The sequence below is a fragment of the Capsella rubella genome, unplaced genomic scaffold (assembly GCF_000375325.1).
Source record: "Capsella rubella cultivar Monte Gargano unplaced genomic scaffold, Caprub1_0 scaffold_6, whole genome shotgun sequence".
Classification (NCBI taxonomy): Eukaryota; Viridiplantae; Streptophyta; class Magnoliopsida; order Brassicales; family Brassicaceae; genus Capsella; species Capsella rubella.
Genome location: NW_006238918.1, coordinates 2,987,337 through 3,015,132, shown reverse-complemented (window position 1 = coordinate 3,015,132; position 27,796 = coordinate 2,987,337). Strand labels below are relative to the sequence as shown.

At 37.0% G+C, this 27,796-nt stretch overlaps 8 protein-coding genes across 11 annotated transcripts; 3 read left to right on the top strand and 5 right to left on the bottom strand.

Moving 5' to 3' along the window:
• Window positions 1–12: 12 nt before the first annotated feature.
• Window positions 13–4,482, bottom strand: LOC17883277 (THO complex subunit 1). 2 transcript variants are annotated; one of them, XM_006287256.2, is made up of 20 exons: window positions 4,249–4,482; window positions 4,076–4,159; window positions 3,824–3,898; window positions 3,630–3,729; window positions 3,279–3,424; window positions 3,118–3,189; window positions 2,951–3,023; window positions 2,787–2,852; window positions 2,646–2,692; window positions 2,385–2,456; window positions 2,146–2,271; window positions 1,969–2,034; window positions 1,849–1,890; window positions 1,590–1,706; window positions 1,422–1,504; window positions 1,135–1,201; window positions 952–1,023; window positions 802–852; window positions 652–711; window positions 13–574 (listed from the first exon to the last, which is right to left on the bottom strand). In XM_006287256.2, the coding sequence occupies exons 1-20, from the start codon at window positions 4,249–4,251 to the stop codon at window positions 200–202; spliced, it is 1,797 nt and encodes a 598-aa protein (XP_006287318.1). In that variant the 5' UTR covers window positions 4,252–4,482; the 3' UTR covers window positions 13–199. The 2 variants fall into 2 exon arrangements, with proteins under 2 accessions (XP_006287318.1, XP_006287317.1); XM_006287255.2 differs by having other exon boundaries at window positions 1,590–1,703.
• Window positions 4,483–5,177: 695 nt separating this feature from the next.
• Window positions 5,178–6,847, bottom strand: LOC17884188 (SNW/SKI-interacting protein). Of its 2 annotated transcripts, XM_023781306.1 has the most exons (2): window positions 5,617–6,847; window positions 5,178–5,337 (listed from the first exon to the last, which is right to left on the bottom strand). In XM_023781306.1, the coding sequence occupies exons 1-2, from the start codon at window positions 6,845–6,847 to the stop codon at window positions 5,258–5,260; spliced, it is 1,311 nt and encodes a 436-aa protein (XP_023637074.1). In that variant the 3' UTR covers window positions 5,178–5,257. The 2 variants fall into 2 exon arrangements, with proteins under 2 accessions (XP_023637074.1, XP_023637073.1); XM_023781305.1 differs by having other exon boundaries at window positions 5,178–6,847.
• Window positions 6,848–7,401: 554 nt separating this feature from the next.
• LOC17882920 (probable mediator of RNA polymerase II transcription subunit 26c) lies at window positions 7,402–10,106 on the top strand. Its single transcript, XM_006287984.2, has 9 exons — window positions 7,402–8,511; window positions 8,608–8,676; window positions 8,768–8,850; window positions 8,942–9,015; window positions 9,096–9,148; window positions 9,223–9,256; window positions 9,342–9,487; window positions 9,582–9,660; window positions 9,747–10,106. Exons 1-9 carry the CDS (start codon window positions 8,101–8,103, stop codon window positions 9,863–9,865), a joined length of 1,068 nt encoding a protein of 355 aa, XP_006288046.1. The 5' UTR covers window positions 7,402–8,100; the 3' UTR covers window positions 9,866–10,106.
• Window positions 10,107–11,785: 1,679 nt separating this feature from the next.
• LOC17884413 lies at window positions 11,786–14,899 on the bottom strand. Its single transcript, XM_006286967.2, has 2 exons — window positions 12,945–14,899; window positions 11,786–12,798 (listed from the first exon to the last, which is right to left on the bottom strand). The coding sequence occupies exons 1-2, from the start codon at window positions 14,738–14,740 to the stop codon at window positions 11,907–11,909; spliced, it is 2,688 nt and encodes an 895-aa protein (XP_006287029.1). The 5' UTR covers window positions 14,741–14,899; the 3' UTR covers window positions 11,786–11,906.
• Window positions 14,900–14,968: 69 nt separating this feature from the next.
• LOC17884499 (protein BOLA2) lies at window positions 14,969–16,235 on the top strand. Its single transcript, XM_006288907.2, has 3 exons — window positions 14,969–15,076; window positions 15,772–15,794; window positions 15,882–16,235. Exons 1-3 carry the CDS (start codon window positions 15,017–15,019, stop codon window positions 16,075–16,077), a joined length of 279 nt encoding a protein of 92 aa, XP_006288969.1. The 5' UTR covers window positions 14,969–15,016; the 3' UTR covers window positions 16,078–16,235.
• A 540-nt stretch (window positions 16,236–16,775) lies between these two features.
• Window positions 16,776–18,561, top strand: LOC17883117 (probable plastid-lipid-associated protein 7, chloroplastic). Of its 2 annotated transcripts, none has more exons than XM_023780862.1 (6): window positions 16,776–17,212; window positions 17,330–17,568; window positions 17,663–17,761; window positions 17,860–17,904; window positions 18,006–18,079; window positions 18,175–18,561. In XM_023780862.1, exons 1-6 carry the CDS (start codon window positions 16,939–16,941, stop codon window positions 18,176–18,178), a joined length of 735 nt encoding a protein of 244 aa, XP_023636630.1. In that variant the 5' UTR covers window positions 16,776–16,938; the 3' UTR covers window positions 18,179–18,561. The 2 variants fall into 2 exon arrangements, with proteins under 2 accessions (XP_023636630.1, XP_006288461.1); XM_006288399.2 differs by having other exon boundaries at window positions 16,777–17,212; window positions 18,167–18,561.
• Window positions 18,562–19,789: 1,228 nt separating this feature from the next.
• Window positions 19,790–22,294, bottom strand: LOC17881642 (actin-7). Its single transcript, XM_006287890.2, has 5 exons — window positions 22,181–22,294; window positions 21,497–21,562; window positions 20,997–21,390; window positions 20,298–20,911; window positions 19,790–20,207 (listed from the first exon to the last, which is right to left on the bottom strand). Exons 2-5 carry the CDS (start codon window positions 21,554–21,556, stop codon window positions 20,142–20,144), a joined length of 1,134 nt encoding a protein of 377 aa, XP_006287952.1. The 5' UTR covers window positions 21,557–21,562; window positions 22,181–22,294; the 3' UTR covers window positions 19,790–20,141.
• A 3,738-nt stretch (window positions 22,295–26,032) lies between these two features.
• On the bottom strand, window positions 26,033–26,622 carry LOC17882474 (protein IDA-LIKE 3). The gene has a single exon (XM_006286343.2). The coding sequence runs from the start codon at window positions 26,577–26,579 to the stop codon at window positions 26,274–26,276; it is 306 nt and encodes a 101-aa protein (XP_006286405.1). The 5' UTR covers window positions 26,580–26,622; the 3' UTR covers window positions 26,033–26,273.
• Between the last annotated feature and the right edge of the window lie 1,174 nt (window positions 26,623–27,796).

Genomic DNA, 27,796 nt, shown 5'->3' with positions numbered 1-27,796 from the left:
ACAATTAGACGATAAATTTCGTAAAAGAACTTGATTGTATAATTGTAACATGAAGATCTTTGTTTAAGCCTTGTTTAAGCTTCAAAATCATACTCGTACAAAACATATTTTCGAATAATTCTTGCCATAATTTGATAAACATCAATACATTTCTAACTTCATATCAAAGGATTCACCATCGAAGCTGCTGCTTATACTCTCATGAGACTGGCATAGGAGGATGATCAAGATCAGCATCCATCAAGCCAGCTTCTTCCGTCTCTGTGTCTTCGATTTGACCGGCCTCTTGACCGTTATCTGTGTCAGAACCACCGAGTCTTTGTTGTTCCTCAGGCGTAGGAGTGTCTGCAACAGCATCACTTTCCATCGCCTCTGCTTCCCCTCTTCCTCCTTCAGCTTCAGCTTCACTGTTAGAAACACCAATCTGGTTTCCCTCTGTTTCCTGAGATCCACCTTTGGTTTCTTCTTTCTTTGCTCGTTTCGCTTTTTCGTTTGGTTTAGCTTGATATTTTGAGCGCACCTCAGGTGGCAATAGCTCAACAGGGACAACTCCTTCAACTCCAAAATCAGTAAACTGTAGGAAAGCAAAGAAAAGAAGTTCAAAACCAAATCATATAGCACACTGAGAAACTGAATTGGAGCACACTTTACCCTCGAAAATCCTTCCAAGTCTTGCCGTGCTGCAAACCGAAGACCTTTCCAGCAGTAAACCTGTCAATACAGTAACAATTAGTGTGCTGCAAAATTGATTCAATAAGGCATCTTAGAAACAAAGTTGTATGTCAGAGGAAAGTAATATACTCTGTTGTTTTTATGATGGTACTCATCTTCTATGCCAGCTGATGGATCCATCTGAGATTTTAACAAAACACCAAGTAGACTAATAAGAAATTAACCATTTTCAGAAAATGTCGTTTGTGAAAAAAAAACACACACAATACGTTAGCTCACATCTTCTGCTAATGGTTTCCAGTAGTCTGCAATGGCAGGGGTCAGGACACGTTGTGAATCAGTCAAAGCATTCTGTCATGCCATCAGAAATACAATTATTGTAGAGACATAATATGAAGATCATTCGGAGTGTGGAATATCATGTGGCATCACATAACAGTGAACATGAATGCAAAAATATACCGGATTTTGATCTGCCCATCTCCAAAGTTGAGAGAGTTCTTTATTGCCTAATCTCCATCTTTGCCTCCTGAAAAAGTATAAGAGAACCCATATGGAGCTTAATAGTGTTAATGTAGATTTATTAGTTGCTTCTCACTTCAATGGACTAGTGGCTAGAGATCACCAGGGGAAAACGTCTATCCGTTTCTCGCACCTAACGACTAAAATTTTAATGGTTGACACCATCAAGGCATGTGATTACATGAGAAAGAAGCGGTTAGATAAAAAAAAGTAAGCTTTTCCCATACCGTTTCTTCTGCCCTGCATTAGCTGATTTCTTATCAATCAGTTGTTTTTCAAATGGTGGGCATCCATCACGTTTCCACCAGACCTGTTATTGCAGAAAATCATTAACGACCCTAGACACAAGCCAGAATAAGCATTGCAACAGTTGAGAGAGGTAGCAGCAACCATACCCAATTCTTTTCACGCTCCAATATATGCTCAACTGCACGGAGGAATTCTTTCCCTTTAGGCGGAGTGATCTCAAGCAATTTCTTTACACGATCTTCACATGACTTGAGTTCTTCCTTCTAGGCCGAAAAGATAAAAGATACATTTGAGTGATTATGCATAAAACCCAGCATACTCAGATATTAGCTAGGTCTGTCAACCTTTGAAACAAAGCAAGAGGACATTTTCAAATTTTCTCATTGAATAAGCAAAAACACTGACCATAGTTTCAGATGGCAGATCTTTGTCATTCTTCCCTGGTGCCTAACAGGAAACAGGAGTCAATTGTACCAAAATCCAGAGAAAACGTACTTAAACATGCAATTTTTTAGAGATATTTACCCTCAGATAATCAAACAGAATGAGGCACTGGAGAAGAATATGTCGTCGGAAACTTGAATCCTTTAACTGTGACCAAAGATGAAAAAAGTGTTTAAAATGGTAAGTTCAGAAGTTTGTATGTCGACATGTTACACGGAATATGGAATATATGTGTGTGTCCCTCCACATCATATTTACCTCTAACCCCATTAATTTACTACTTGTTAGATACTTTATATTAAAAGTTGCTGCCTCTTCCTCCAAACTATTAGCCTCTCCCTCTTCTTCGCTTAGTGGTTGTGCGTCAAAGGTGTTTAATACAACCTACACAGGCAGTTCAAAAACGAGGTGTAAGAAGGTGAATCATTACCGCCCGCATGAATTGTCTATGCATATACATTTGTCAGAAATCAGGTCATGAATCATGGATCACATACCGCCAAACTAGATGAAAATTTCTGCCACTTGGTAGACGCGGAAGTAAGAGAAGCCGGATTACAGAAATACTCCTGGAAAGATAAAACATTCTTAATTCAGAAAGCACTACCTCAATAAACTAACTAACAAAAGATAAATGAGAAATTGAGGTGCTATCTCCAGTAATGTGATTAGGAAATTGAGAATCTATGAGACAGCCCTAATGAGTAATGATAAAGGAGAAACAAAGTTCCCTCCAAAGTTCTTTAACTAATACGCACCTGTAAACTCCAAAATGTCTTATAGAAGTTGAAATCTACAGAAATGCCTGAGAAACAATGATCGTAGACAGAATAAGTAAAGCGTTTTAGACTGTTAGTGGGTATAAGGACCAGAAGGCATTAGAAAAGATTTTTACTTGCCATTTGGAGGATCTTTTTCATATTTGGTTTCATTGGATGTATTAAAAACTCCTTTTATGTTCACGGCTGCAAGAATAAGTAGAGAAAGTAAACGTTACATAATTTCTAAACATTCACATACCAAAGAATCATATATGCAATAAATAAAGAAAACCCATTCTTACCTGAGCGCTCAGACAATGGAAAAAAGTGAGCCAAAAACATGAGGATTCTTCCACAGAATACCACATCATTGGCCTGTGAAAGCAGAAAAAGAATTAACAAAGAGTAGATGTGTTATAGCTGCAAAAGCAATTCTATGAATGTTTGACAAAGGGTGCAGATAGTGAACCTTTGAGAGTCGCCGGAGAAGTTGGTTGCAAGTCCTCAACATTACAAGTTTTCCGCGTGCAAAAAGCTCTTGCTGCAAATAATTGCAACATCCAAGTCAAAATTCAAGGTACCCATGCAACTAACAGAAAGAGGAAAATCTTCATTTCATCAAAGACTTACCTTGCCCAATATATCTTGCTTGCTTTCAATATAACCGAAAACATCTTTACAGTTTTTCATAGTAGACATTTCAGTCAAATCCTCCAACAGCTGGAATATCATGCCACCTTCGACATGCTCGTTCTCACAAAGATAAAGCACAACATCTAACAAACCAATGAAATAAAGAACAAAAAGATGGTGAGAAGTTGGATAATAGTAATAATCAGCAGCAATCAAGCAGTAGATAGTAAGCTATAGACAGAACTGAAAAAAAGAGAAAGAAGATGATTAATGTGCACACACTTGCACCTAAATTAAACGAGCTATGCAGATCAAACTAGAGAGAAGGCTTTGAAATAAAATGCTAACCTAAAAGATGAGGAATCTGGCCATGTATATTTTCATCAACGTCATCATCAATCAACTGGCCATACTGCATTATTTGCTCTCCTGATTGCGCAGCAGAAGCCTGAATCCCCAAAACCCAAATTGAACCAGACTTAAGTGACTAAGTCAACAAGTACATCCACAAAACGAAAATAAATAGAGAAGAAACAACATACCACTAGCTCCTGCAGTAACGTCCGGAGCATGTTTTCAAGCATTTGGTTTTCATCTTGGGCCAACTTTGTTTGTTTCTGCCAGATTATATAATAATAAAGAGACAAGGTTTCAACAGTGTTTGAAATTTTGAGCACATACATGTTTGAACTAAACAAGGGTTTGAAGCCAAATGACTAATTTCATACGGACATAATAATACAACAGATACACTAAAGAATGAACACTCTGTTATAGTTGACTCAAAAAGCTACCTGAGGTTGTATAAACTGTTGAACAGTCTTAAGTGCAAAGCTTTCAATTGGAGCTCGCTGCAATATAGCATCTCTAAAAGCATCCTGAGAAGAACCACAAATTCAAATCTGATAAATATGGTGCGTCATAGGATCAGTGCTGTAGATTAAACTAGGCACAAATCAAAAGGTACCATTCTGAATAATAAACCAGCTTCTGACTTCAGTTGCAATCCTGCAAGTAGGATTTACCGATAACACCAACTCCGGAGACAAAACACGGGAACAGATTTGAACAGCAAGCGACTGAGATTATGAGACGCCGGAACAAGGCCACAGTTCGAGTATATCGATTTCAAAGAAAGCAAAAGATACTGGAGAAATAATATTTTGAAGTCGGATCCCAAAATTAAAAAAAAAAAAAAAAAAAACTTTGAGGAAAGAAGAAGAAGAGGAAGATAGTAAACAAAATAAGATCTAGGGCCTATACTATTTATTTTGTTAATGGGCCTTGTCATCGGATGGGTTTGGGTTGTTTAGTGTGTTTTAATTGAATTAATGATGTTTTTGTCCCTATTGAATGAAGGATTTTTAGTGAGAAAATCATTTTCAATTTTCATTCGTATCTTCATCATACAACTTCAACATTCACTCGACTAATAATTTACTGTTCATGCCCAATGTTATGACCAACTTAATTAATACGTCAAAACTCAGTCACGATACTCATTGACTCATTCGTAGAAATGCTGTTAAGCGTAAGCGAAAAAGCGTTCACGCAATGCATTTTACAAAAAAATATATAATTATACAGTATTTGATCTGCATAGATTGTAAAGTAACGAACGTCTAAATGATTTTATGCAGTCAAACTAGAGTATTCGCTTAACTCAATTAACTTGGTAATTAAGATGTAAAGTTGTGAAATTCGATCAGTATATTTACTCTGCCTAGTAATACTTCTGAAAACAAAAGAACACGCCTCTTAGGTTTTGTCCTGCAGAAACCTTTAAAAAAAAGTGCCCTGAAAGGCTGGAACTGCAAGAAACAACTCGAAAACCTACAAAAACAAACAGATAAAGTAAAACAATACTAAGAATGAATCAAATACTCATTGCCTAGGCAAACGTTTAAAATTGATCTTGGTCCGAGCAGAACCACCACAGTAATCCTTGGAAGAGCTACAACCACCACCACTTGCTCTCATAGTTCCTCCGATCCAGACCCTAAATGTTTCTTACGTTTCTTCACATCACACGCCCACTGTGCAAGACCGAAAGGATCTTCCTCTGCTTCTTTCTCAAACTCAAGAGGTCGCTCTCTCTTCCCCGCACCGGTGAAAGCCTTGTCTGGTTTGAACCTCTTAGTGTTCATGGGCTTCTGAAGCTGCTCGTGATACATTTCATCATCTATATCCTTCTTTGGCTTGTACAGCGTTGAGAGAGTGGGCTGCACCGTGGATAATCTTTTGTCAAATACGTTGTATTGGTCATCAGTGGCAAAACCCGAGTCTATGCCCTTGTCCTGGTTAAACAACCGTTGATCGTACATGACTTCACCACCTCTGCCTCCAGTAGATGCCATTCCAAGCGCAACCTTCTCACTGATATCACGGTCAATGTCCCTTGTGGTCTTGCTCTTCTTTCCCGCAGTTTCCAACCTTCTCTCCCTCTCTCTTTCCTTACGACGCTCTTCTCGAATCTTATCCCTCAGTTCCCTTTCCTTCTCACGGCCATCGTCACAATCGCCTCCTGGTTCAACACTCTCGCTAGAAATCCTTGCAGCCTCAGTCCTCTCGCGCCGAGCCTTTTGTGCAAGAGCCCTCAGCTCCTGCTCTTTTCTTTCCTTGTCCTTCATCGCCATCTCCCTCTTCACCTTAAACCGCATTGAAACAGCCTCCCTAGCTTTCTGCTCAGCTACATAGAGAGCCTCTGACAATTTGACAAAGTCATCATTGACCTGAGCATATTCCAGTCCCCTTCCGTCAGCGGCAAGGCGTTTGTCAAGAGGGATTGTGTAACCTTTCTGGTTTTTCCAATTGGAGATACAAGGAGGGATGTTCCAGTCTTGTTGGTCCTTGACGGTCAGAGGCCTCGGAGGTGAATGCAGGACTGGAACAGGGGGAGAACCAGAAGCTTTGGGAACTCGCTTGTGCTTGAACTTTGGTGGAGCAAGTGGATCTACAGGCATCTCCACCATCCTTACGATCCTCTCTTTAGCACCGGAATTGAACGCAGCCGATTGTTGAGATTGCTTATACTTGATGTACGTTGAATCACTCGACTGCTTGGGAACACTCTTAGGCTGTGATATTCCCAGTCTCGCATTCACAATCTTCTCAATGGCAGCTTTTGTTTCTTCAGCTGTCTGCTTCTTCAGGTCCTCACCATCAACCAAGCCTGCCTCGTTTTTCAAAACATTGGGAACAACATGGCAAGGTTGAGAGTAAACAATCTTTTTGGAATTCTCACTCTGCCTCACAACGGCGTCAAAGACCACGTTTCCCTGAGCATCCAGCGTGACATTCAGAGTATTGTTGGATCTATTCTTGGCCATGCCAAGAGGGTACTGAGGGACATGAATCTCAGGGAATGCACCACCATCTCCAAAACACTCGGGACGAAAACCTTGCCGATTCAGGTAAGCAGGTACTGGTTTTACGATGAAACCAGACGAGTTTCTCGCCTCAGATTCCATGAAACGGTACTTGAACCAGGGATCGTTTGAATGATCATAAAACGTCGTAGCGGTTGACGATTTTGCCGGAGGTAAAAGGACTTGAAGAGACGTCATAGCAACAAGGATGCTCGTACGTACTAATTCAGATTTGATACTAACTATTCTATCTATCTCTTAAAAATCTAACACAAAATCTTCTCGCGTTTACACAGACGTTCGCTAAACAACTTATCAGAAAACTTTCTTTGAACGATAGAGAGATTGGTAATGTTTTTATTTATAAAAGACCTTATTTCCTTTTCTCTCTCGATCTTTTTCTTTGTATTTCCTAATTTTCCTTCAAATAATGAGAAGACCCAAAAATTATAGTGACGGTTGAAACAAAAAGGAAATTAGTAAATAGACATATCTTCTTTATGTAAATATTCCTTAATGGAAAGTAGGAATATTCATTGTAGTTTTCCTTTTTCCTTTGTAGCTTTTTCCTTTTTTTATGTTTGTGTGGGTATGTTGATGAAATCCACAGTTTCGCGGAATTAATTTTTGTATTTGGGTCCATTAATTACAGGCCCAAATTGATAGGCCCATTAACGAAAATGTCGAAACATGTAAATGTTTTTTCTCCAATTAAAAAAGGAAACTAAAAAAAGTAAACGCCATTATTGAAAAACACTCACCTCTCTCTCTTCTCTCTTCTCTCTCTAAAGCTGTTCATCTCCCCAACCACAACAAACCAACTTGCTTAGCTTTGCTCTGTCCAGGGGCAAGAGCATCCCCTCAATAAAGCAAATCCCATTTTCTGTTTTCTTCTTTTACTTTTTGTCTTAATTTCCATTTTACTTCTTGTTATTGGTTCTGTCTGAATAATAATAATTTTATTTAACGGACCCAAACCAAACAAATACTTGCAGAAGAATGAAAGAAAAAGCAATAACCCCCCAAACCAAATTCTAAAGCCTCAAATTTGGAATATTCCCTTTCATCTTCCTTTTTTTTTTTTTTTAATTTGCCATTTCCTTATTGATCTTATTTGAGAAGACGACCTCTGTTTCTTCTGTTTTTTTCTTTCTTTCTTCATTCTCTCTTCCTCGTTACAGTAAAGCTTCATCAAAAGCTCAAAAGGGTCTTCCTTTTTTTTTTAATCTGGATTTACCAATCTTATTCTTACGTTTTTGTTTTTCTCTGATTGGTTTATCTTTACACTATTGAATCTCAAGTTCTTCACGATTTTTTTAGTTTTTAATCTCCGCTGAATCGAATTCATCATCATCTTTTTAGATCTGGTTATGTAAATACCAATTCGATTTGCTCTGTTTTTGTATTCCTTCAAAGTTACGGAATTTGAAAAAGGTTCGTTGCCGGCGGTTATGGATTTGGATGATTTCCGATCGATTATGGAAAACGCAGGTGTTGATGTTTGGACATTTATCGATACGGCGATTCTGGTTGCCTCGCTTGACTATGGTCAAGAGCTGAAGCGGCGTAGGGATAACATCGTCGAGCGTCTCTACGCGACTTCGATGGCCAATAAGTGTAGAAACTGCGACTTTGGTGGCGGCGGAACCGTTACGGAGGCGGCGGTTGGTAGGGTTAACGGGAGGGTTCATGAGGAGACGGAGGAGGAAGAAGAAGAAGTAGTAGCAGCAGCAGGAGATGAAGTAAGAGAGAAATCTGTTAATGGTGAAGACGATGATGATTTCGATCCGTTTGCTGGTTTGTTTGATGATGAGCAGAAGAGTATTCTTGAGATCAAGGAGAGACTTGAAGATCCTGATCTGGTTTGCTTAAACGTTTTTCACTTGGATCTTCATTTTCAATTTCCGGTGTTTGGTTTCAGTTTTTTAAGACTGAATGGTTTTTGTTTGTGGTTCCAGTCTGAAGAATCTTTGGTTGACTTGCTTCAGAACCTCGAAGACATGGACATAACATTCCAAGCTCTTCAGGTAGTAATCACTTTAATCAAATACCATAATACACTCTTTGATTCTTAAAGTTTTGTTAGTTTTTGAAGTTTATGGTTTTTGATCACATTAGGAAACTGATATTGGAAGGCATGTGAATCGAGTTCGGAAGCATCCATCTAACAATGTCCGGAGATTAGCTAAACAGCTTGTCAAGTTACGATCGAATTCAGAAGACAGGACCTTTACTGTTCAGTATTCAACTATCTTGATTTCTAATCCACTCTCACTTTTTTTGTCTTTGCAGAAAATGGAAGGAAACAGTAGATGAATGGGTCAAATTTAACCAGCCTGGTGATCTCGAACCTCCGAGTTTGATAGGTAAAAAGATAAACAAACTCTGAATCTCAGTACAAGCATCATTCTTACCAATCTCAGAACAATCAATCTGTTTATTGTAGCCGATGAGGACTCACCAGTGCAGAAAGCTCTCCATAACAGTAATCGCCAACAGGTAAAAAACCGAGAAGCTTTTCGATTCTTATTTAGTCACTGAGCTTCAATTGTTACCGTTTGCTTCTGTGGCAGGTGCCTGATTTCGGATATTCACCGGTTCCTCATAGTAAGTTACTGAACAATGACTGTAACATTTGGATCTTTCACCATTTGTCATCCGTAAAGCTTATTCCTTTTCCCGTTTTCGACAGATGGGTCTTCGGGTTCAAGCAGGAACAGTAACGTTACGGAGCCAGAGAGAAAACCAAGACCTGTTAGTGCTGCTCCTCCACCTAGGAGAGAATCTCCTTCTCCAGCTAAACCTTCTCGCCCTTCCCCTTCTCAACAAAACATGCAGGTACATTGCCAAAACAAGATCTTAATATCAATGTTAAAAGACTCTAATACTCTGTCAGCTGTGATAACTGATAACTTTGGTTTGGGAATTGCAGAGGGACAAAGAGCATAAAGAAGTTGATTTCGACACAGCTCGGAAAAGGCTACAACAAAACTACAGACAAGCCGAGAATGGTTTTAAAAACTCGATCTATATTCTTCTGTTTTTGTTTCAGGATTGGATCGTTTCCTGATTGCATTTTTTTTGTCTTTGAATGCAGCTAAAAAGCAAAGGACCATACAGGTGATGGACATTCATGAGATCCCAAAACCTAAGAAGGGTGGTGGATTTTTTCCAAGAAAAGGCGGCAGTTCTCAAGGTGGTGGTAGACACTGGTAGATTGAAAAAGATGAGAGAGAGCGTAAGAGAGTTAAGTGAAACGAGGAAGAAGATGCAAAAACAAGAAAGACAGAGAACAAAGCTCTGTTTTTGAGAGAGACACAAGAAGACAGTGAATTCTAAAAAAATGTTTCAAGAATTTGGAATTAAGTTGGTGGGTACACTTGTTTTCTATTTTGTTGTTACTACTATTATTTTCTTTTTCATTTTTTCTGATGAACAGAACATAATTTTTCTTGGATTTTATTAATAATAGATTCTAAAAAATCACCATTTTTGTATATTTTTTTTTTTAGACAATGATGTGCATAAAAAATCTAGCTCTTTAAAGAAAATAGATTGATGTTCTTAGCAACTGATGCTTTTTGACCATTTTAATGTTTCTTTTCATGCAGATTAATCACGGTTTGCTGGAAGATTTTTATTTAATTAGTTACAGTCCCTGTTTAAAAAATTCCCGCCTAGTTCTGGTTATTCTCCGTCTAATTGCTGGGCCACCTTATCTGTTTCGATTAACGACTAATCCCGCCTAACTTTTTTTTTTTTTGGCGGCAAATCCCGCCTAACTCTTTTTATCAATTATTAAACATTTAGATTGAGAATTTTATAAAATTTTACAATAATTTATGTTCAAAATTTTATGAAAACATAGATCTGGCTTTAAAAATATGTTTTCATTTCTTAATTACAATTTTGAATCCAATATTATAGTTTTATATGCTATATTGTGTTTTTAAATTAACAGAAAACAAACTATTCATATAATTAATATCATGTATTGTTTTTTTTTAATTTAATAAAATAATTCTAAAATTATTTTACGATTGATCTTCGTTTAATCCCTGATTTTCTAGACGCTACGCTCACCTTGACAACCAAACTAGCGTCTAACAATTTGTTAACCAAAAGTTATAGTCAAAGTAAATTTAAGTTCTAATTAACAGGCAAATCTTGTAATGTAATTTTTAAGTTTACAATGAGTACCAGAAACAAAAACATGTAGTCAATGAGTATAAATTTTATAACGTCGAGCTAATATTTCAGAATTCAGATTTAAGAAAGCAGAAAGCAGATGAAAACAAGAAAAGAACAATTTAGTATTTTTGACTTTGGTGTTAGAGCATAGAGAGAGCCCCGTAATGGCATTGGATGATGATGAAGGAGACAGTTTTTATTTATCTTTTTGACCGAATCATTGTGGATACGCATGAGCTGTATTGTTTAATCATTGTATTAGAATACGTATACATATATAGGCTTTTAATGGTAATTAATATTGGTATATTTCAAGGGAACAAGACAAGATTACTCTTAAAATACTAGATCAATCTTTGATTTCTTTATCCATTTTATAAGCACTTTTATAAATGTGCGTTTGATTTTTTTATTTGAGTAGTGTCCATTGAGAAGACTCAAGTGACAAAAGATAACCCACCAAGCAACTCCACATCACATGTACGCCACAGTTCACATTGTTTTGTTTTACCTAAAACCTTAACTACATCTTTCAGAAAATAATTCTTAAACTTTTTAGGAATTAGTAAAATTATACTATCTGGAACAAATTTGAAAGTTGAAAATTTTGGTTTCAAACAACTTTATAAACAGTCAACGATGTTTAAACACACTATTTTTATATTCTGATTTATAACTGTTTTAAGAAATAATTTAGAACCAAAAAGCATGTCATCATCGCTTCTATCGAATGGTGTTTTGAATATCTTCATGCTTTATACATTTTCTTTTCTTTTTTCATTCGATGCTTTATAGTTTTTACATGTAGTATAAAATTAAGCATGCCACTGCCATATTTAATTAAGAAAATCTACCAACAAATTTATGACATGTTAACTGCTACAAAGTAAGGATTCGAGATCAAACCTACAACATGAACACGCTACCACTAATTACAAACTGTAATTTGAGAATGTGAACCAATTTGATTTTATTTTAACTTAACCGGATTCGGTTTACCATAGACCAAAACTAAAACATGCTACCACTAATATACAAACTCATTTTTTCTAGTGATACGCTTAACTCACTGGACTTCTGAATCTTTAACAAAAGAATATGTCTTCGCAGGCTTTTGCTTTCTACTGCTGCTTCCAAGCTTTCTCTCCTCTGGGTTCTCCTTCTTATATTCCTCATCTTTTTTTGTGTAATAAGAATCCAGGATTTGCAATAACGAGCTCTCTCTACCTTCTCTATTCATCTCTTGTTTCTTCTTCTCCTGGCTACCTCTCTCTGAACCAGAGTCTTCTTCATCATCTGAGAGCGATGGTTCATACGCTGGAAGCTTTTTGGTCGTCAGGTGGTTGGTTGTTGCTTCAGAAACTGGACCGAGTTCTTCGAATGACGAGTCCGACTGATCTTCTTTTGACTTGGCATTTGGTGAAGGAGCTGAAGGAATAATGTATCCAGATGATATTCTCACTCCAGGCATTACTTGAATCAAAGACTGTAGGCTTTCGTGACCGAGCTTGTCAACAGCTAAATGGTACCCAAATTCCTCTAAGAAGTCTTTCCTGAAACGAATCATGTTATACCCTTCAGGCTTTTCCTCTGTTATTTTCTTTATCAGCTTCTGACAATCCGCAACTGCATTACTTTTGTATTTTTCCAGCTGCTTTTGGTCCATGGAACCAACAGAAACTCCAGCATGAGCAACGTTCTTGCCTCTTTTCGCACCATCTTGTTTCTGCGACTGTGATTTTGAACAATCCGAGAATATTGAACTCAAACCGTTTGAAGCATGACGGTAGCCAGGGGTAGATCCTTTGATGATTCTGAATGGTAGAGAAGAAGAAGGGTCTTCTTCGATCAATTTCTTGTGTGTTATTAATAAGGTAACTAGATGAAGCATGCTTGATTTATCAAGCTGTCTGAGACACGAAGGCCCTTCCTCCTGCAGATTTTTAGCCATCACCTCCCTGACCAGGTTAAGAAATAACACAGCATTAATGAAAGGCTAATCCAAGAGCAAACTGAAATGGTACTAAACCTAAGATAGATTTACACAGCAATCAATATCTAATTCATACTCCTTCCAAATCAGAAGGGAAGAGACTGTAAGCACCTTGTCCTTGAGTGAGATACTATAGCAAAGCCTCTTGGAGAATTAATGAAGGATTCAACATCACTCCAGAAAGACTCTTCCGCAAAAATGTCGGGAACTTGAGAATCAACATTGACAAGCTCCTGAATCCCAGTAGATTCTTTGCTAGGCACCGTGTTCTCCCCCCAAAATTTGAAACTCTTCAAAAGGCGACCTAAAAAGCCTGGACTTGCATCTTTATCTTTACTACCTACTTCATCAGTACCTACTTTAACCTCCTCCACAGCCTCAGCAACGAAGGAAGGTGAGATTTGAGACATTGGATCAGTTCCCTGACTTGATGACTTTAAGTCCTTATCCCCTTTGTCTTTGTCTCCACTTGCAGAAACACTTTTATTGTCTAGGAGATGCTCTGATTCCATCTCAGGTGAACCATACCATAGTCTTTTTAGCTTCTGAAAAAAGCCGTCTTCCATGGATGAATCACTCCCCACAATAAGAGCGACTTGATTCGTCTCCACGAGTTTGTCATTTGACTTGACATCATTCTGGCTGACCAGAATGGGTTCGTGGGAATTCTCTGGTGCTTTTTCTTTGACATGTTTATCATTCTCCGTTTCAGCAGAAAGTTCTACATCACTAATTAGTTTTGGCGATAGAGCATTAGCAGTTTCCTTGTCTTTAATCTTCTGATCAACAGCAGTGGAATCAAGTAGTGTAGGAGGAGTCTTTTTGGCAACAGCACGAATAATAAATATGCCGTCATTTGCGGCAGTAACCTTAACGATATCTGGCATAGATAGTAGCAACCTAGAAAACTTCTTATGTCCATAGAAATCTTTATCAATAGCCAAGTTGCTCTTAGTAAGCTCAGCACGTAGTTCTGTTATAGATGCCCCCTTGGGATATAAACTCACCACCATAAGAATCTTGTCAACAACCTCTTTCGGAATGGGACGAAGGTTAACAGGATTCGAATTCACTGACTCAGAACTGGAACTAGACTCGGATAACTCTTCGATTTTCACACAAGACGATTGCTGAGTGGTGGTAGGAATTGCAAATGGGTCAAGAAGAGGAACCCTGTAGTGACCATACCAAGAGTTATAAGGACCATCAGGCGGCTGATTGAAATACTTACCAGTAACAGACTCTCCTTTGATCAAAGCATCCCAATCCCACATAATCGAAGCAGCACTACACAAAACACCAGGCGCAGACGATTTGCTCGCAAGCAAAATGTTGTAGTTGCTCATCCTCAGTCTGTGTAACACACTTGCGAATTCCTTGTCGCTAGAGATTAGCAGGAGATGAGCTGGTGGTGGATTCTGGGAAACCCAACACATAAGATCCGTAATCAGAGATCTATCATTACTGTTCTTACCACCGTGAGGGACATGAGTGAGACTGATTCCAGTAGCGGAGAGAGCGTCTTGGCTTGATCTGGGGAGCTGCAAAACGTCACCGAAGGCTGTGATCGTGATAGGACCTTTGATTCCGCTGTTTCTGACAGCGGCTGTGATGAGCTGTGCTACTTTGTAGATATTGGCTCCCACCGGCAAAGAACAGTCCTGTAAGTCCCACCAGACCGGAACCCTAACGGATCGAGACTCTTCCTCGTGCTGAATACGTCTTAAAGAAGAATGGTTGGATCCGGAGCCCGAGCCGGAGCCGGAGCCGGAGCTGGAGGAGGTGGAAAATGGAGAGGAATGAAGGTTGGTGACGAGAACAGCGATCGCTCGACGGGGAGATTGGGTTGTGGAGGAAGAAGAGAGGCGAAAGAGAAGAGATTTAGATGGAAGAGATCTCAATTTCATGGTCGGAGAACTTGATTATAGCTCCGGAGATCAAAAGAGAAATGGAGAGACTTGTGAGGGTTTTAGTTTAGGAGTGAGGAAGACCAAGTACAAAGGAAAGCAGTGCTTAAACCCTAAGTTATTTTTGTTTGTCGATAACCGAATCGAATCCCAATTAAACCAAACTAGACCGAAATTTCGCTAAACCAAAACCAAACAGCGTCTGGTTTATTATTCTAATTCGATGAGTGTGTACAGTAATTAGGGATTTCAAAACATTCGCTGAGAGAGAGAGAGATGGTGAAGAAGGAGCAAGTGGAGGCTTCACTGACTTCGAAACTTAAGCCTGTTCATCTCGTGAGTTTTCTTCGACTGCTTTCTTCTTTCAACTTCATCTCTTTTAATTGCGTCTTCTGCAAAAAACAAAATTTGCTGTGCATATATAGTTTGAAGTTTCTTTCCTTTTTTTTTTTTACTTTTGGGGGAAATTTAGGAACCCTAATCGGCTGGGAGAATTATCTTTTGATGGGCAGACACATGTTTTATTTCTATTAGAATAAGATGGGTCTGCAAAATTGTCAAAATTTTGAACTGCTCAAAGCTCACTTGTGTATCAAAACCATAAACTTTAAATATTTGGACCATAAGAGGGGTAGTATGTATTGTAATCTTAACAACTTTTGAAATTAAACCATCATCATCATCATCACTAAGTGTTGTTATATTTCTGCTCCGATTCAGGAGATTAAAAAGTGTTTGTTTGCGTAGTTAGGAGTAATTTTGATACGAACTCAGGATCATATGATGTTGTCTTCCATCATGTATGAGCATCTTAAGGAGCTGAGTGATCTTTTCGAGAAATCTTACCTGTGTACTGTTTTTATTTGTAAATTAGAACTCAGAAAACCAGATCTAAGTGTGTTTCTATTTGTAAATTATCAATCTATTTCTCTTTTCAATTGTTTTAGTTTTAATAATGTATAGCGGTTTGATCTTCTTGTGGAATGTCTTCTTACTGACATTGTTTGTTTGTTTGTTTTTTTGTGTACCAGGAAGTCATTGACATATCTGGAGGGTAAGTACAGGATATTCCAATATCATACTTCTCCGACTGAGGCTGAAATCTCTTGCTTCCTAATCTTAGCTAAACTGTTTTTTGCAGATGTGGTGCGAGTTTTGAGATCGAGGTTGTCTCTGAACAGTTTGAAGGGAAGAGATTGCTGGAGAGGCACCGTATGGTGAATGCTGCACTCGAGGAAGAAATGAAGGAGATTCATGCGCTCTCTATCAAGAAAGCTCAGACTCCACAACAATGGAAGCCATCACAAGACACTGCTACTCCATCCAAAGATGCCTGAAAACTCTGTTTTAAAGGTTTTATGGACAAAAAAGAACAGAGCATGACTATGTTTGATCACTTGCAAATCTATTTGACTATACACAAAAATGATGCTTTGATGACTCATGTCTAACCTTAACAAGGGGTGTCTTTGATAATTCATGTCTTTTTCATAAATTCTTGCTAACTACGTTTTTTAGATGGTGATACAAATAGTAAAGTTAATGTTAACCACGATTTGCTTTCTGACAGACTTAACAAAACCAGTCCTTTAAATTGATGTTACGGTTAATGTACTTAACACAAGAACACACTACATAGACAAAATGCAATAATTTAATCATTTAATAGTACAAGTACCACGATTTGAAACTGTGACTACGAGAAACGAGTTTTGTCGTAAAAGTTTTATTCGATCAGATCTAGTGGCCACTTAATTAGGTTAATTTTGCCCACCAAATAAAAAACAACCTAATTAGCCAAATCTTGTCCAACAAATGAGATTATTAAAATTATAATTACATTTTGGGAAAACCTTTCTTATATAGTCAAATAGATAATACTTTGAACAAATAATTTGTTTATGTTTAAGTAAATAAAAACTATGATAGACCAATTTGATAAATTTTCTTTAATTGAAACTATGGGATTTGCATAATTTTAATATTTGAGTGATATGGCATAGTTGTATGGTGGTGGTGGTGATAGAGGATTATTAAAAAGATCGAAGATGGATAAAATAACCAAAAGAAACAAAGTCCATTCTCCTCCCCACAAAAATCAAAATCATTCTACCTCTCTCTCTTTGAGTTTTTCCGAAATAATTACCTTGTACCTTGTTCGTCGTAAAGCTCAAGAGATTCTGGTGTGACAACTGGCAATGTCGAGTAAGCTTATCCAGCCACCATCAATAGCAGCCTCACGACGAGCAATCCCAAGAAGAACACGAAACCCGAAGGTGTTCGTCTCTTTCACCAATTCTAATGGCAGAACGCTGAGTTTTAGTGACATCCCAAACCGTCTCAGACCCATCTTCATCGGAAAAGTCACAGAACAGAGCTCTTGTTCCTCCTCCACAAATGAACAACAACAACAAGTAGAAGAAGGAAGAACAGTTTCCCAGATTAAAGAAGAGCTCTACGAAGCTCTCAAAGGTGTTTTTAAATTAACTCTACAGTTTTCTTTTTAAATCAATGAAGTGGTGCAGTTGTTCAAAATTTGATTATTTTATCAACTGGGCGATTTTGTTTTTGGGATTTAAACCTTTAAAGGGATCAATAGAGGTATATTCGGAGTCAAATCGGATAAAAAGACAGAGATCGAGGGACTGGTGAAGCTTCTTGAATGTTGGAATCCGACACCGGAGCCGACCGGAGAGTTAGACAAGATCGGAGGTTGCTGGAGACTCATTTACAGTACAATCACTGTGTTGGGTTCTAAAAGAACCAAATTGGGTCTTCGAGATTTCGTCTCTCTCGGTGACCTTCTTCAGCAGATCGACATTGCTCAGGTAAATCATCATCAAAATGATATCTTTTATTAGTTGATGTCTTGATGACGTTTTTGCAGTGTAATCTGAATTTTTCTTTTTGCCGATTGAAAAGGGTAAAACGGTCCATGTGTTGAAATTCGATGTCCGGGGACTGAATCTACTCGACGGCGAGTTTAGAATCGTCGCTTCTTTCAAGATCTCATCCAAATCGGTACATTTTTCTTTTCTTTTTAAATTACTTTTTGGCGTTTCAGACTTTGGAAAAAATCGCGTTATTGATGGAAATAGCGTTTGGTTGTTTGTTTGTAGACCGTTGAGATAACTTATGAAAGCTCAACGATCAAGCCAGAGCAGGTCTGTGTGTGTTTGTGTTTGTGTTTGTTTTTCTTTTTGTCTAGACAACATAATCAAATTTCTATTTATGGGAAGTTCTTGATTTGTGGTTTGGGAATCAGTTGATGAACATTTTCAGGAAGAACATGGATCTTCTTTTGGGAATCTTCAACCCCGAGGGACTATTCGAGATCTCGTATCCTTTTATTCTTTTTAATTAAAAATTCAAAAAATCACGTTATTTGATTATTTGGATTCCTTGATTCCAGAGGGATTTTGGTAGATATTTAGATGAAGATATACAAGTAGGGAGAGATGGGAAAGGGAATGTATTTGTTTTGGAGAGAACAGAGTAAACCCTAAAAATGTTTACTTCGTTTTTTTCAAACTCGTTTCCATAAGAAGAAGTTGCTTGTTCCTCAAGAAAATTTTCAACCTTTTCTTTTGATTTTGGTTAATCTTCTCTTTGATACCATCAGTATTTCCTCTAGCATATTAGGGATACTACTTTGGCTTTCTTGTTTCTTTTTTTTTTTTGTGGGATTTTTTTTTTCTTTTTCTGAAACACAAATTTAGATTAGTTTTTTTTTGTCTTGGGAATATTTGTAACAATCTATTCATTATTGGTATTTCAATAATACTGTATAACTTTACTCTTAGCTTGTTCTCATTTGTGTCCTAATGGTCCAGTTCATATTACAATTTACATTTTTGCATCTTACAAAAGAAAAAGGAAAGAAATATAAAACAGTTGACATGTATGTTTTTTTTTTCTGAAACAATCATGGAATTATAACTTGTGTTTTTGCGTTTATATAACTTTGAAAATTTTACATTATGGGAGAAGAATTAAAAACAATGGTAGCAAATGGACTCTTTTCGATAAGTATTCAGACCTGAATGGGCCTAAACTTTGGGAATTGGTACTAACACTAGCTAGTGGCTGGTGGTGCTGGCAGTACAAATGGTCCCGGAACAATTTTCAAGCTTTGGGAAAAGGGAATTTGAATTAAGTTAGGTTGGTCAAAATTTCGTTATGCTTAGTTTGGTGTAGCCACCATCTCTTTGAATATTGAATAATCTACTAGCACTTTATCAATTATCATAGACTGGTTGTTTAGTAGACCGAAAGCTCATCCGACAAAGAAGACATTAGATTCTTTGGAAGGTTCAATAGACAATTGAGAAATGGGATGCAATAAAGCTATGGTTTTAGACAGATAAAAGTCGGTGAATATGTGCGGCAACTAACACACTTTGTGTGTGTATATTATGAGTTGTCCGATGGGATCATTTTTCAAAGGATCGATAAAAGTATTCTGGGGGATTTGGCTGGACCGACCGACCGACCATTTCACGTCTTTCCAATTGCTGTGGGGACAAAATATCTAACTAGCTAGCTAGGTAGTATAAACAGATTGTGATGTTTAGACATTTTGTGATTTGAAATAATTTTTTCCAAAGGCGTAACAAATAATAATATACATGTCCTCCGTAAAGGATATAAACGTGGGAATGGCGACTCTCCACAAATGGAGTTTACAAAATCGGTTCTCACCACTCTCCAAAATTTAACTCATTCTGTCCATTGAAAACTTACTATGACCAATGAGGTCCATTACATTTAGGTCATTTGTTTTCTATTTAGTGACTGAGAATCTTATTGGTCTATGCCATCGACTGGCCTAACCACACGATCTTTGCTGGAGCAAACATAAACCGTACCACTCATTAACATCGGACCCATTATACTCCCAAAATCGAAAACACTACTTATCTAATCCATAGGCTAAAGAGTGTATATATTATTTATAAGGCCAATGTAACAATTATCGGCAGTACATAATAAGTACATTGCAACGGTGCAACCTGATATTTAAAAAATGTTTCTCAAACAAAAAGGAGATTAGAGACATCCAAACAATATTTATAGTGAAAAAGCCCCAAAAAAAATGAATCAAGGACCAAATATAATATGATATTTTTTTTCTTAAGGACAAAAAAAAACCAGAATCATCACAAGCATCCTAAATAAAAATAGAAGAGAAAAACAGAGATAAAAAAAAAAAAAAACTAAAGTACACAGACTGACTTCTTGAGACATTCCAAAAGGTTCTAAGGAGAATGAAAAGAAGAAAAAAGACAACCACATAACAACAGATAGTTCACTTCCCCATCTCAACTAGGGAAAATAGATTTGTAACAAACTCACCACCACGAACCGAGAGAGAGAGAAGAGAGAAGAGAGAGGCGACAACTTAGAAGCACTTCCTGTGAACAATTGATGGACCCGACTCATCGTACTCTCCCTTTGAAATCCACATCTGATTCACACACAAGCAAAAACAAAATGTCAATAATTTTCACACTCAGGTTTTTTTTTTTAAAAGGGCCAGAATCGGATTTGGTTTTACCTGTTGGAAAGTGCTGAGGGATGCAAGGATTGATCCTCCGATCCAGACACTGTATTTTCTCTCGGGAGGTGCAACAACCTTGATCTTCATGCTGCTTGGTGCAAGCGCGGTGATCTCTTTGCTCATACGGTCAGCGATACCTGGGAACATGGTGGAACCACCACTGAGAACAATGTTTCCATAGAGATCCTTCCTGATATCGACATCACATTTCATGATGGAGTTGTAAGTTGTCTCATGGATTCCAGGAGCTTCCATTCCGATGAGCGATGGCTGGAATAGAACCTCAGGGCAACGGAATCTTTCAGCTCCAATGGTTATGACTTGTCCATCAGGTAGCTCGTAGTTCTTCTCCACTGAAGAGCTGCTCTTGGCTGTCTCAAGCTCTTGCTCGTAGTCAAGAGCAACATAAGCAAGTTTCTCCTTAATGTCACGGACAATTTCTCGCTCTGCGGTTGTGGTGAACATGTAACCTCTCTCAGTGAGGATCTTCATGAGAGAATCTGTGAGATCCCGGCCAGCAAGATCGAGACGGAGGATAGCATGAGGAAGAGCATACCCCTCGTAGATTGGCACAGTGTGAGACACACCATCACCAGAGTCGAGCACAATACCTATTGCAAAAAGAGAACAATTTGTTAGTACAGACAAGTAAGAACAGAAATTTACTCAAGAGGCATGTTTCAGATGAGAACTAACCGGTTGTACGACCACTGGCGTAAAGAGAAAGAACAGCCTGAATAGCAACATACATGGCAGGGACATTGAATGTCTCAAACATGATCTGGGTCATCTTCTCCCTGTTGGCTTTAGGGTTAAGAGGTGCCTCTGTGAGAAGAACTGGGTGCTCTTCAGGGGCTACACGGAGCTCGTTGTAGAAAGTGTGATGCCAGATCTTTTCCATATCATCCCAGTTGCTAACAATACCATGCTCGATTGGATACTTCAGGGTGAGAATACCTCTCTTGGACTGAGCTTCATCACCAACGTAAGCATCTTTCTGACCCATACCAACCATGACACCAGTGTGCCGGGGACGACCAACAATACTTGGGAACACTGCTCTCGGGGCATCATCTCCAGCAAAACCAGCCTGTGCGTATACAAAAAAAAAACATTATCGGAAGTCCACAAAAGTTCACAAATGTACAACAAGGACGCAGAAACTATAATGAAGCTAATTAAACAATCTTACTCACCTTCACCATTCCAGTTCCATTGTCACAGACAAGTGGCTGGATATCCTCACCATCGGCCATCTTTCACTAAGCAAAAAAAAAAAAAAAAAAGGAAAATCAATAAGATAAGCTCATCAAGTAAATCGCTTCTGATACACACCAACAATAAACCACATGCTAGATCACAACTTAGTTTAGACAAATAGCCGCCGTTATCAAATTCAATCAAGCATACTGATGACTGATCACATCAGGAAATATAGCTTAGCTAAATCAGACAAAGTTTAAAAAGCTGGGTTTAAGAAGTTCACAGATTCACAGATCTCAAAGCGAAAACACTTGAAAATTCACTTGTAAACATCAACCGATGACAGATCGAAGATTAAAACTAGATCAATCGAACACACAAACACAAGCACGAAAATCATTTCGAAGTTACAAACAAGTTTCACTTCACTGAAGAAACAAAATAAACAGAAACAGATCGACGCAAGCGAGATGAATCCTCAAACTCAATAGATCTAACACATAACCCCTAAGAAAACGCTCAGATCGATCCAAACAAGCACCGATCGAATCAGAGAACACAAGCAAAACCACAAGCAAGGATACGCACAACTATTCTCATAGAACTCAACGCATGCTTAACAGATCTAGCGAAATCGGCACAGAGAAAGAAGCGAGAGCGGATCTAGGAGGACTAACCTTGAAGAAGAGGATGATACTGGAAGAATCGAGAAGCAGCGAGAGAGAAAGAGAGAGAGAGAGATGAAGCAGAAACAACAATAGCGGCAGCAGCTAAAACACTAAGGAAAGTGAAACGAGTATACGTGCGAATATATAGCTAGGATTTTTCCCCATTTTTCACTCTTTCCACTTTTTTCTATTTTATTTTTCTCCCCATTTTTAATAATTTCGGAAATTAAAAAACAAAAAAAAAACTAGGAGAGACAATGCTATGGTGACCTGGCTTTCACACTCTTTTTAGCTCACCGACGCTTCTATGGCGCCGTTGGATTGTTTTAAGGGTTATCTTAAACCGTTGATTTGTGATTCGGTTTAAATGAATCAGCCCGCGTGTCACGGCTAAGTTTGGACTGGCTTAGTTTTTAATCGGCTCGGCTTATGTGGTTCGGACATCGTTCAAATTATATTCTCGAAATAACCAAAAACTAATAATAGAAAATAAATAAAAACTGACCCTTGTGGGTTTCTCCCGTGACCGTTTTTGAATTTTATATTTCTCTATTTATTATGTTTCTTCGTTTACTACGATTTCGTCTTTGAGGATTCAAACTTCAAACACTTAAAAATATTTAAAACATTTTGACGGGTTAAGACTGTATGCAACAAAGGAATCATTGTAGTCGTTTTTAGCACAACAAGGACAGGCGAACTGTTGAATGGTCCATTTTTCAAGAGTTATTTCATGTTCCGGTCGATCTAGGGGTGTGACCATGGTATGTCACATTTGGAAATTCCGAGAGATGATGATGTTTTGACAACCTCCCCGAATACGATTTTGTTTGATGTGAAAAGGAGAGTTCTATTCTAAGTCATGCTCTCGTTTGCAACTAAACTATACTTTCCAACATAAGAATGAAGTATAGAAGACTCATAAGTTTCCTCTTTGAGTGTGTAGTATATGATTAAGAACCAATTCATGTGAAAAAATTGAGGTGTGAACATTGTATATTTGTTATCAAGAAATATATGGTATCTCAGAAAATTAATATAACTTGGCATGGAATCTGACATTAATAGTCTCACAACATACTCTTCTGTCCATTTGATACTTAAGATTAATTTGGTGTATCTATATGTCCAAAACAAGTTACTTGCAATAATTCAAATACTAATCACCTTTAGGAATGATTAAAAGCTTTAAAAATTAATCTTTTTGAAATAAAGCTTCAAATCCCATGTTGGAAAGCATGTGCCAAGTTCTTGCACTTTGTCAAGAAAAGTTGGAAAGTGGTCTAGCTTGGTTGGCAACTTAAATAATCAAAAACTAGTTATGGGTATACTTTTATAATTTATCAATTCTCATACTTTTATTTGTTCTTAAACATTTTTCTTTTTTTTTTGTCAAATAACAAACATCACCAGAAAAAGAAAAACAGAGGTAAAAGGTAAATTCAAAGGGAAGCCAAATCAGTCATCATTTGTAAGTTGTATTCCAAGGAAAGATAAGTTGAGCCACCATTCTTTTCATTCCCACTTTACATTCATTGCCATATTTTGAATTGTCTTATCGTATACACTCACAATCACTAACATGTTTTGCCTATCATCAATTGTTACTTTTCTATTGTGAAGATCCAAATCTTCCAACTTTTAAACGGGCCAAAATATAATGGACTTAAGGAATAATATCAATAATATAGCTGGCCCTAAAGATGTAACAATTTTGACCCAGTTTGAACTTAAAGATAACTACTGTTCACATTATTGGGCCTGGGCATTTTTCTTAAGTTGTCCATAAAGTGATGAAAAATGACTCACAGAGTCACAGCTTCATTCTTTCGTCTTCTTCTTATAAATCGACTTGTGTGGACTCTTTAGAGAATATATCTGTGTAATCTGAATTTTGAAAACACACGTGTTTATGTGATCACCGTACCGTTTGTTTTGTTTATGTGTTTTATAAGGTGATTTTTAGTTTAAGTCTTTATCCGTGGAGGTTGTCAGAGTTTTTATGGTAATTCGTCAGGATATATATGTACATGCAGATCTTTTCGCATGATTAATGTTCGAATCAAATTAGTTATAGACAACCCATTTACATAAATCAGACCCTTATCGAGGACTCGAAGTGTGTATGTTATCAATCATGAGAACTAACTATACTATACTTGATATTTAAATATTTTTTTACAAGATACAGTATAACTCAGTGAGTGGGTATAAATGATATCATATTTGATCAATAAACCAAAATATATGAGTCTTTCGTGCGAATATGTTTGTCGCGTACATCTGGATACATACGGTCAACTAACAAAAGATAGATCATATTATCATAATATATATATGTGTATGGAAATAATCGAGACTCACCTTATCAATGCGGGGTACACCGCACGTGTACGTGCGCGTGGACACAAGTGCACACGTACGCATTTGGACACATCACATGCCCGCATATCCATCCTAAATCCCATATAGACACTCTAGCATTTGTCACAACGTTTTCAGCCAATTTGGCTTTATTATTATTATTTGATTTATTCAATCTCACACGCATGCATGATCATTAATACTACAAAAGCATTGCAGCGGTGTGTGACCACATTTTCAGTATCTAAAATCATTGTAACAAAGACGTCAAAAATGAATACTACTAGTATAAGTTGTTATCAAATAGCGATGTCACGACGTGCTTGGTATCTTTCGAGAGTTTAAACAGATGTGGAAGTGCTTTCAATTCGATTCATCAGTGGCTGATCAAAATATTAAGATGTTTTGTTTAGCAATTTAACCATTCAAAGACGTTGCTAAAACAGAAAAACTTTAGAAATGTAAATGTATCGCTTTCATATGTCCGTCAGTCTGTGTATATATTGGATTATACATACGGATGTACATATACGGATGTACCCGTAAGTTTGTTTAAAAGAGTGTATCCGTTATATCGTAATAAGAAGTTAGGGCATGGTCGTTGTGTAAAATACACAATACAACCCATTTAGGGAATTTTTAGGTTTTATTGACAGACGACATCTAATATCTTTTACCGTTTATGGAAATATCCTTGTTTTACCTTTTAAAACATGTAGCTTATCTCTATAGCTCACGCCTGATTAAAAATTTAAATGACGTAAACTAAAGTTGTAATCGAGACAAGAGAGTCAAGGGACCCTAATGTTCATGTAAAGTATATATCATCACATGTAATTCCTATAAAGTCATTCAAAGTTTGAATAAGAATCATCAAGAGAATATAATTGATTTTTCTTTATAAAGAAAATATTAATGACACTAGTTCACTAACCCCAAAGAAACGTTCAATGAACTTCTGAAACTCTTAGGAGATATCACATCATATCCTCCAATTATCTACAACCGTTGGTCAATCGTATTCACAACGACTACTCAGTGACATTATTGAACAAAGTTTAAACAAAAAGATACATCCAAAGTAATCCATTAATTATGCATGTAAGTCCAATCTTAATTACACGCGTTTTAGCTAAAACATATACCTTTCACTGCTTCATATTCTTTTAAGAAATGACAATTCTTTTACGCACGAACACATATTTTTATGTATTTGTCAAAATCTATTATATCATGGGATTATTTCTTTATATTTCAAGATATCATAATTTTTTTTTCTATGCATTGTCGAATAATAAAAAACATCTGCTAGTCTTGTAGTTTATATCTTAATAATTATCGCTGGTACCATTTCACCAGTCCGGATTAATCCACGATTAGAATATGATAAACATGTCGTATATGAAATTTAGATTCCACAGAACTTTACTTAATTATCGGAAAAATGAAAAGAACAAATAATATATAATTGTTTGATTACAAAAAGAGCTTTCTCTCCTCATCTCTTTTACACTTATACGTACGTGCAATATTTCAATGGATCTAACAAAGTTCCAATAATAAGAATAAAAAGGTGATCTATCCACAGCATTGCCCAGACAGAAATGAAACTGAAATCTATTTACATGATCAGTTTAATCCAGACTCAAAAGGGGCAGAAATTTAAAACCACAAAAACTTACAAAAAGTAGAAAGGATTTGATTCATTTCATCAAACCTTTGAACTTCAAGGAGAAGATTAAGTCCTAGTACTACTTAAACCGATCTCGTTGTGTTTTCTGGAAGGACCAGAAGCAGGAACAGGAAACTGACGTGGCAAGGACCCCAAGAACTCTACACTTTTGTGATCTTGTACTTGACGATGATGATGATCTTGTTGAGGTGGCGAAACGACGTCCTTTTGTTTGGGTGGCGGAGAGCTCGCGTTGAAGAGGTTCGTGGTTCTTGCTCCATTGCAGCAACTCAAAAGGACAAGAAGAAGGACAAGAATAGGGATTGTTCTGCCGAGTTGACATGTTCTTGATCTGCAGCATAGAGAAGACATTGGTAGTGAATGATCGGAGAGAAATTAAAAGAGAGAGAGAGAGGGAAATGAATATTGTTTTGAAGGAGTTTTGGGTGGAAGTATTTAATATTTAAAAGGGTAGTATTTTTGTAGTTGATGGGTGATGGAATGAAAAAGAGAAGGTTGTAAATTGCTGACAGCAAGAAATATGGGCACATCAAAGAGTGAGAGATTGTGATTGGAAAGATGTTGACTTATGGTTCTCTTCGTGTTTATTTACTTTTGGTCACATTCGTTTTTTTTTTTTTTTTTTGGGCTAAGGAAACCACTGATCGACCTAAATCCAAATTAATTAATCATGGATTTTACGCCGTTATGTTAGAAACTATACTAATTTAAGGTAGTCTATATTAGGTTTAGGGGTGTTGGACACGGAGTAATATAAATATTATACATTTTTACCACTAAAGTAAAGTATATACATTTGAATCATAGCTTATAAATAAATGTGAACAAGTTACCTAAGGGAAAAGGTAAAAACGTTGTAGAGCAAAAAAAAAAACAATAACGTCTCTTTATAGCTCTTTACATGACCCACGAGACAGAAAATATGGAAGAAGACTCCTTTATAGCTGTCTTTAATTAGGTTCACATGTAATTGCATCACATTTGTCTGATATTTTCTAATTTTGTTTTGAAATATGTATTATATGCGGATTGATGAATAATATATGCTGTAACACAATCTTAGAAATATTTAAATATCACCAAGATTACATGCACTTGATAACGTTGACAAGATTTATAATTTAATTATATGAATACATTTATCATTTTCGTCATAAGTAATTCTATCAATTCATCCCCTAGTGAAAAAGAAAGAGGAGACAAAGAGAAGAAAATGAAAGAAAAATAATTAATGGTGGGTCAAGGTAGAGCCTTTTCATTTCATGCTATGTCAAAAATTTCCATTCATATAACTTGACGACAAAATAATAATAATAATAATTTCATATCAAATTGGTAGTATCATAGTGACAAAATAATAATAATAATAATTTCATATCAAATTGGTAGTATCATAGTGTATTCTATCTTTATTTTTCTCCCATGATATATATAACTACTAAGGTATAAAACAAGTATAGATAGATAAAATATAATCATTGTACGATTCCCACGTACTACTTGTCAATATTTCTTATGGTATGTGTTGGACTGCATATTATTTATCATCCGTTATTATTAATAGCGAG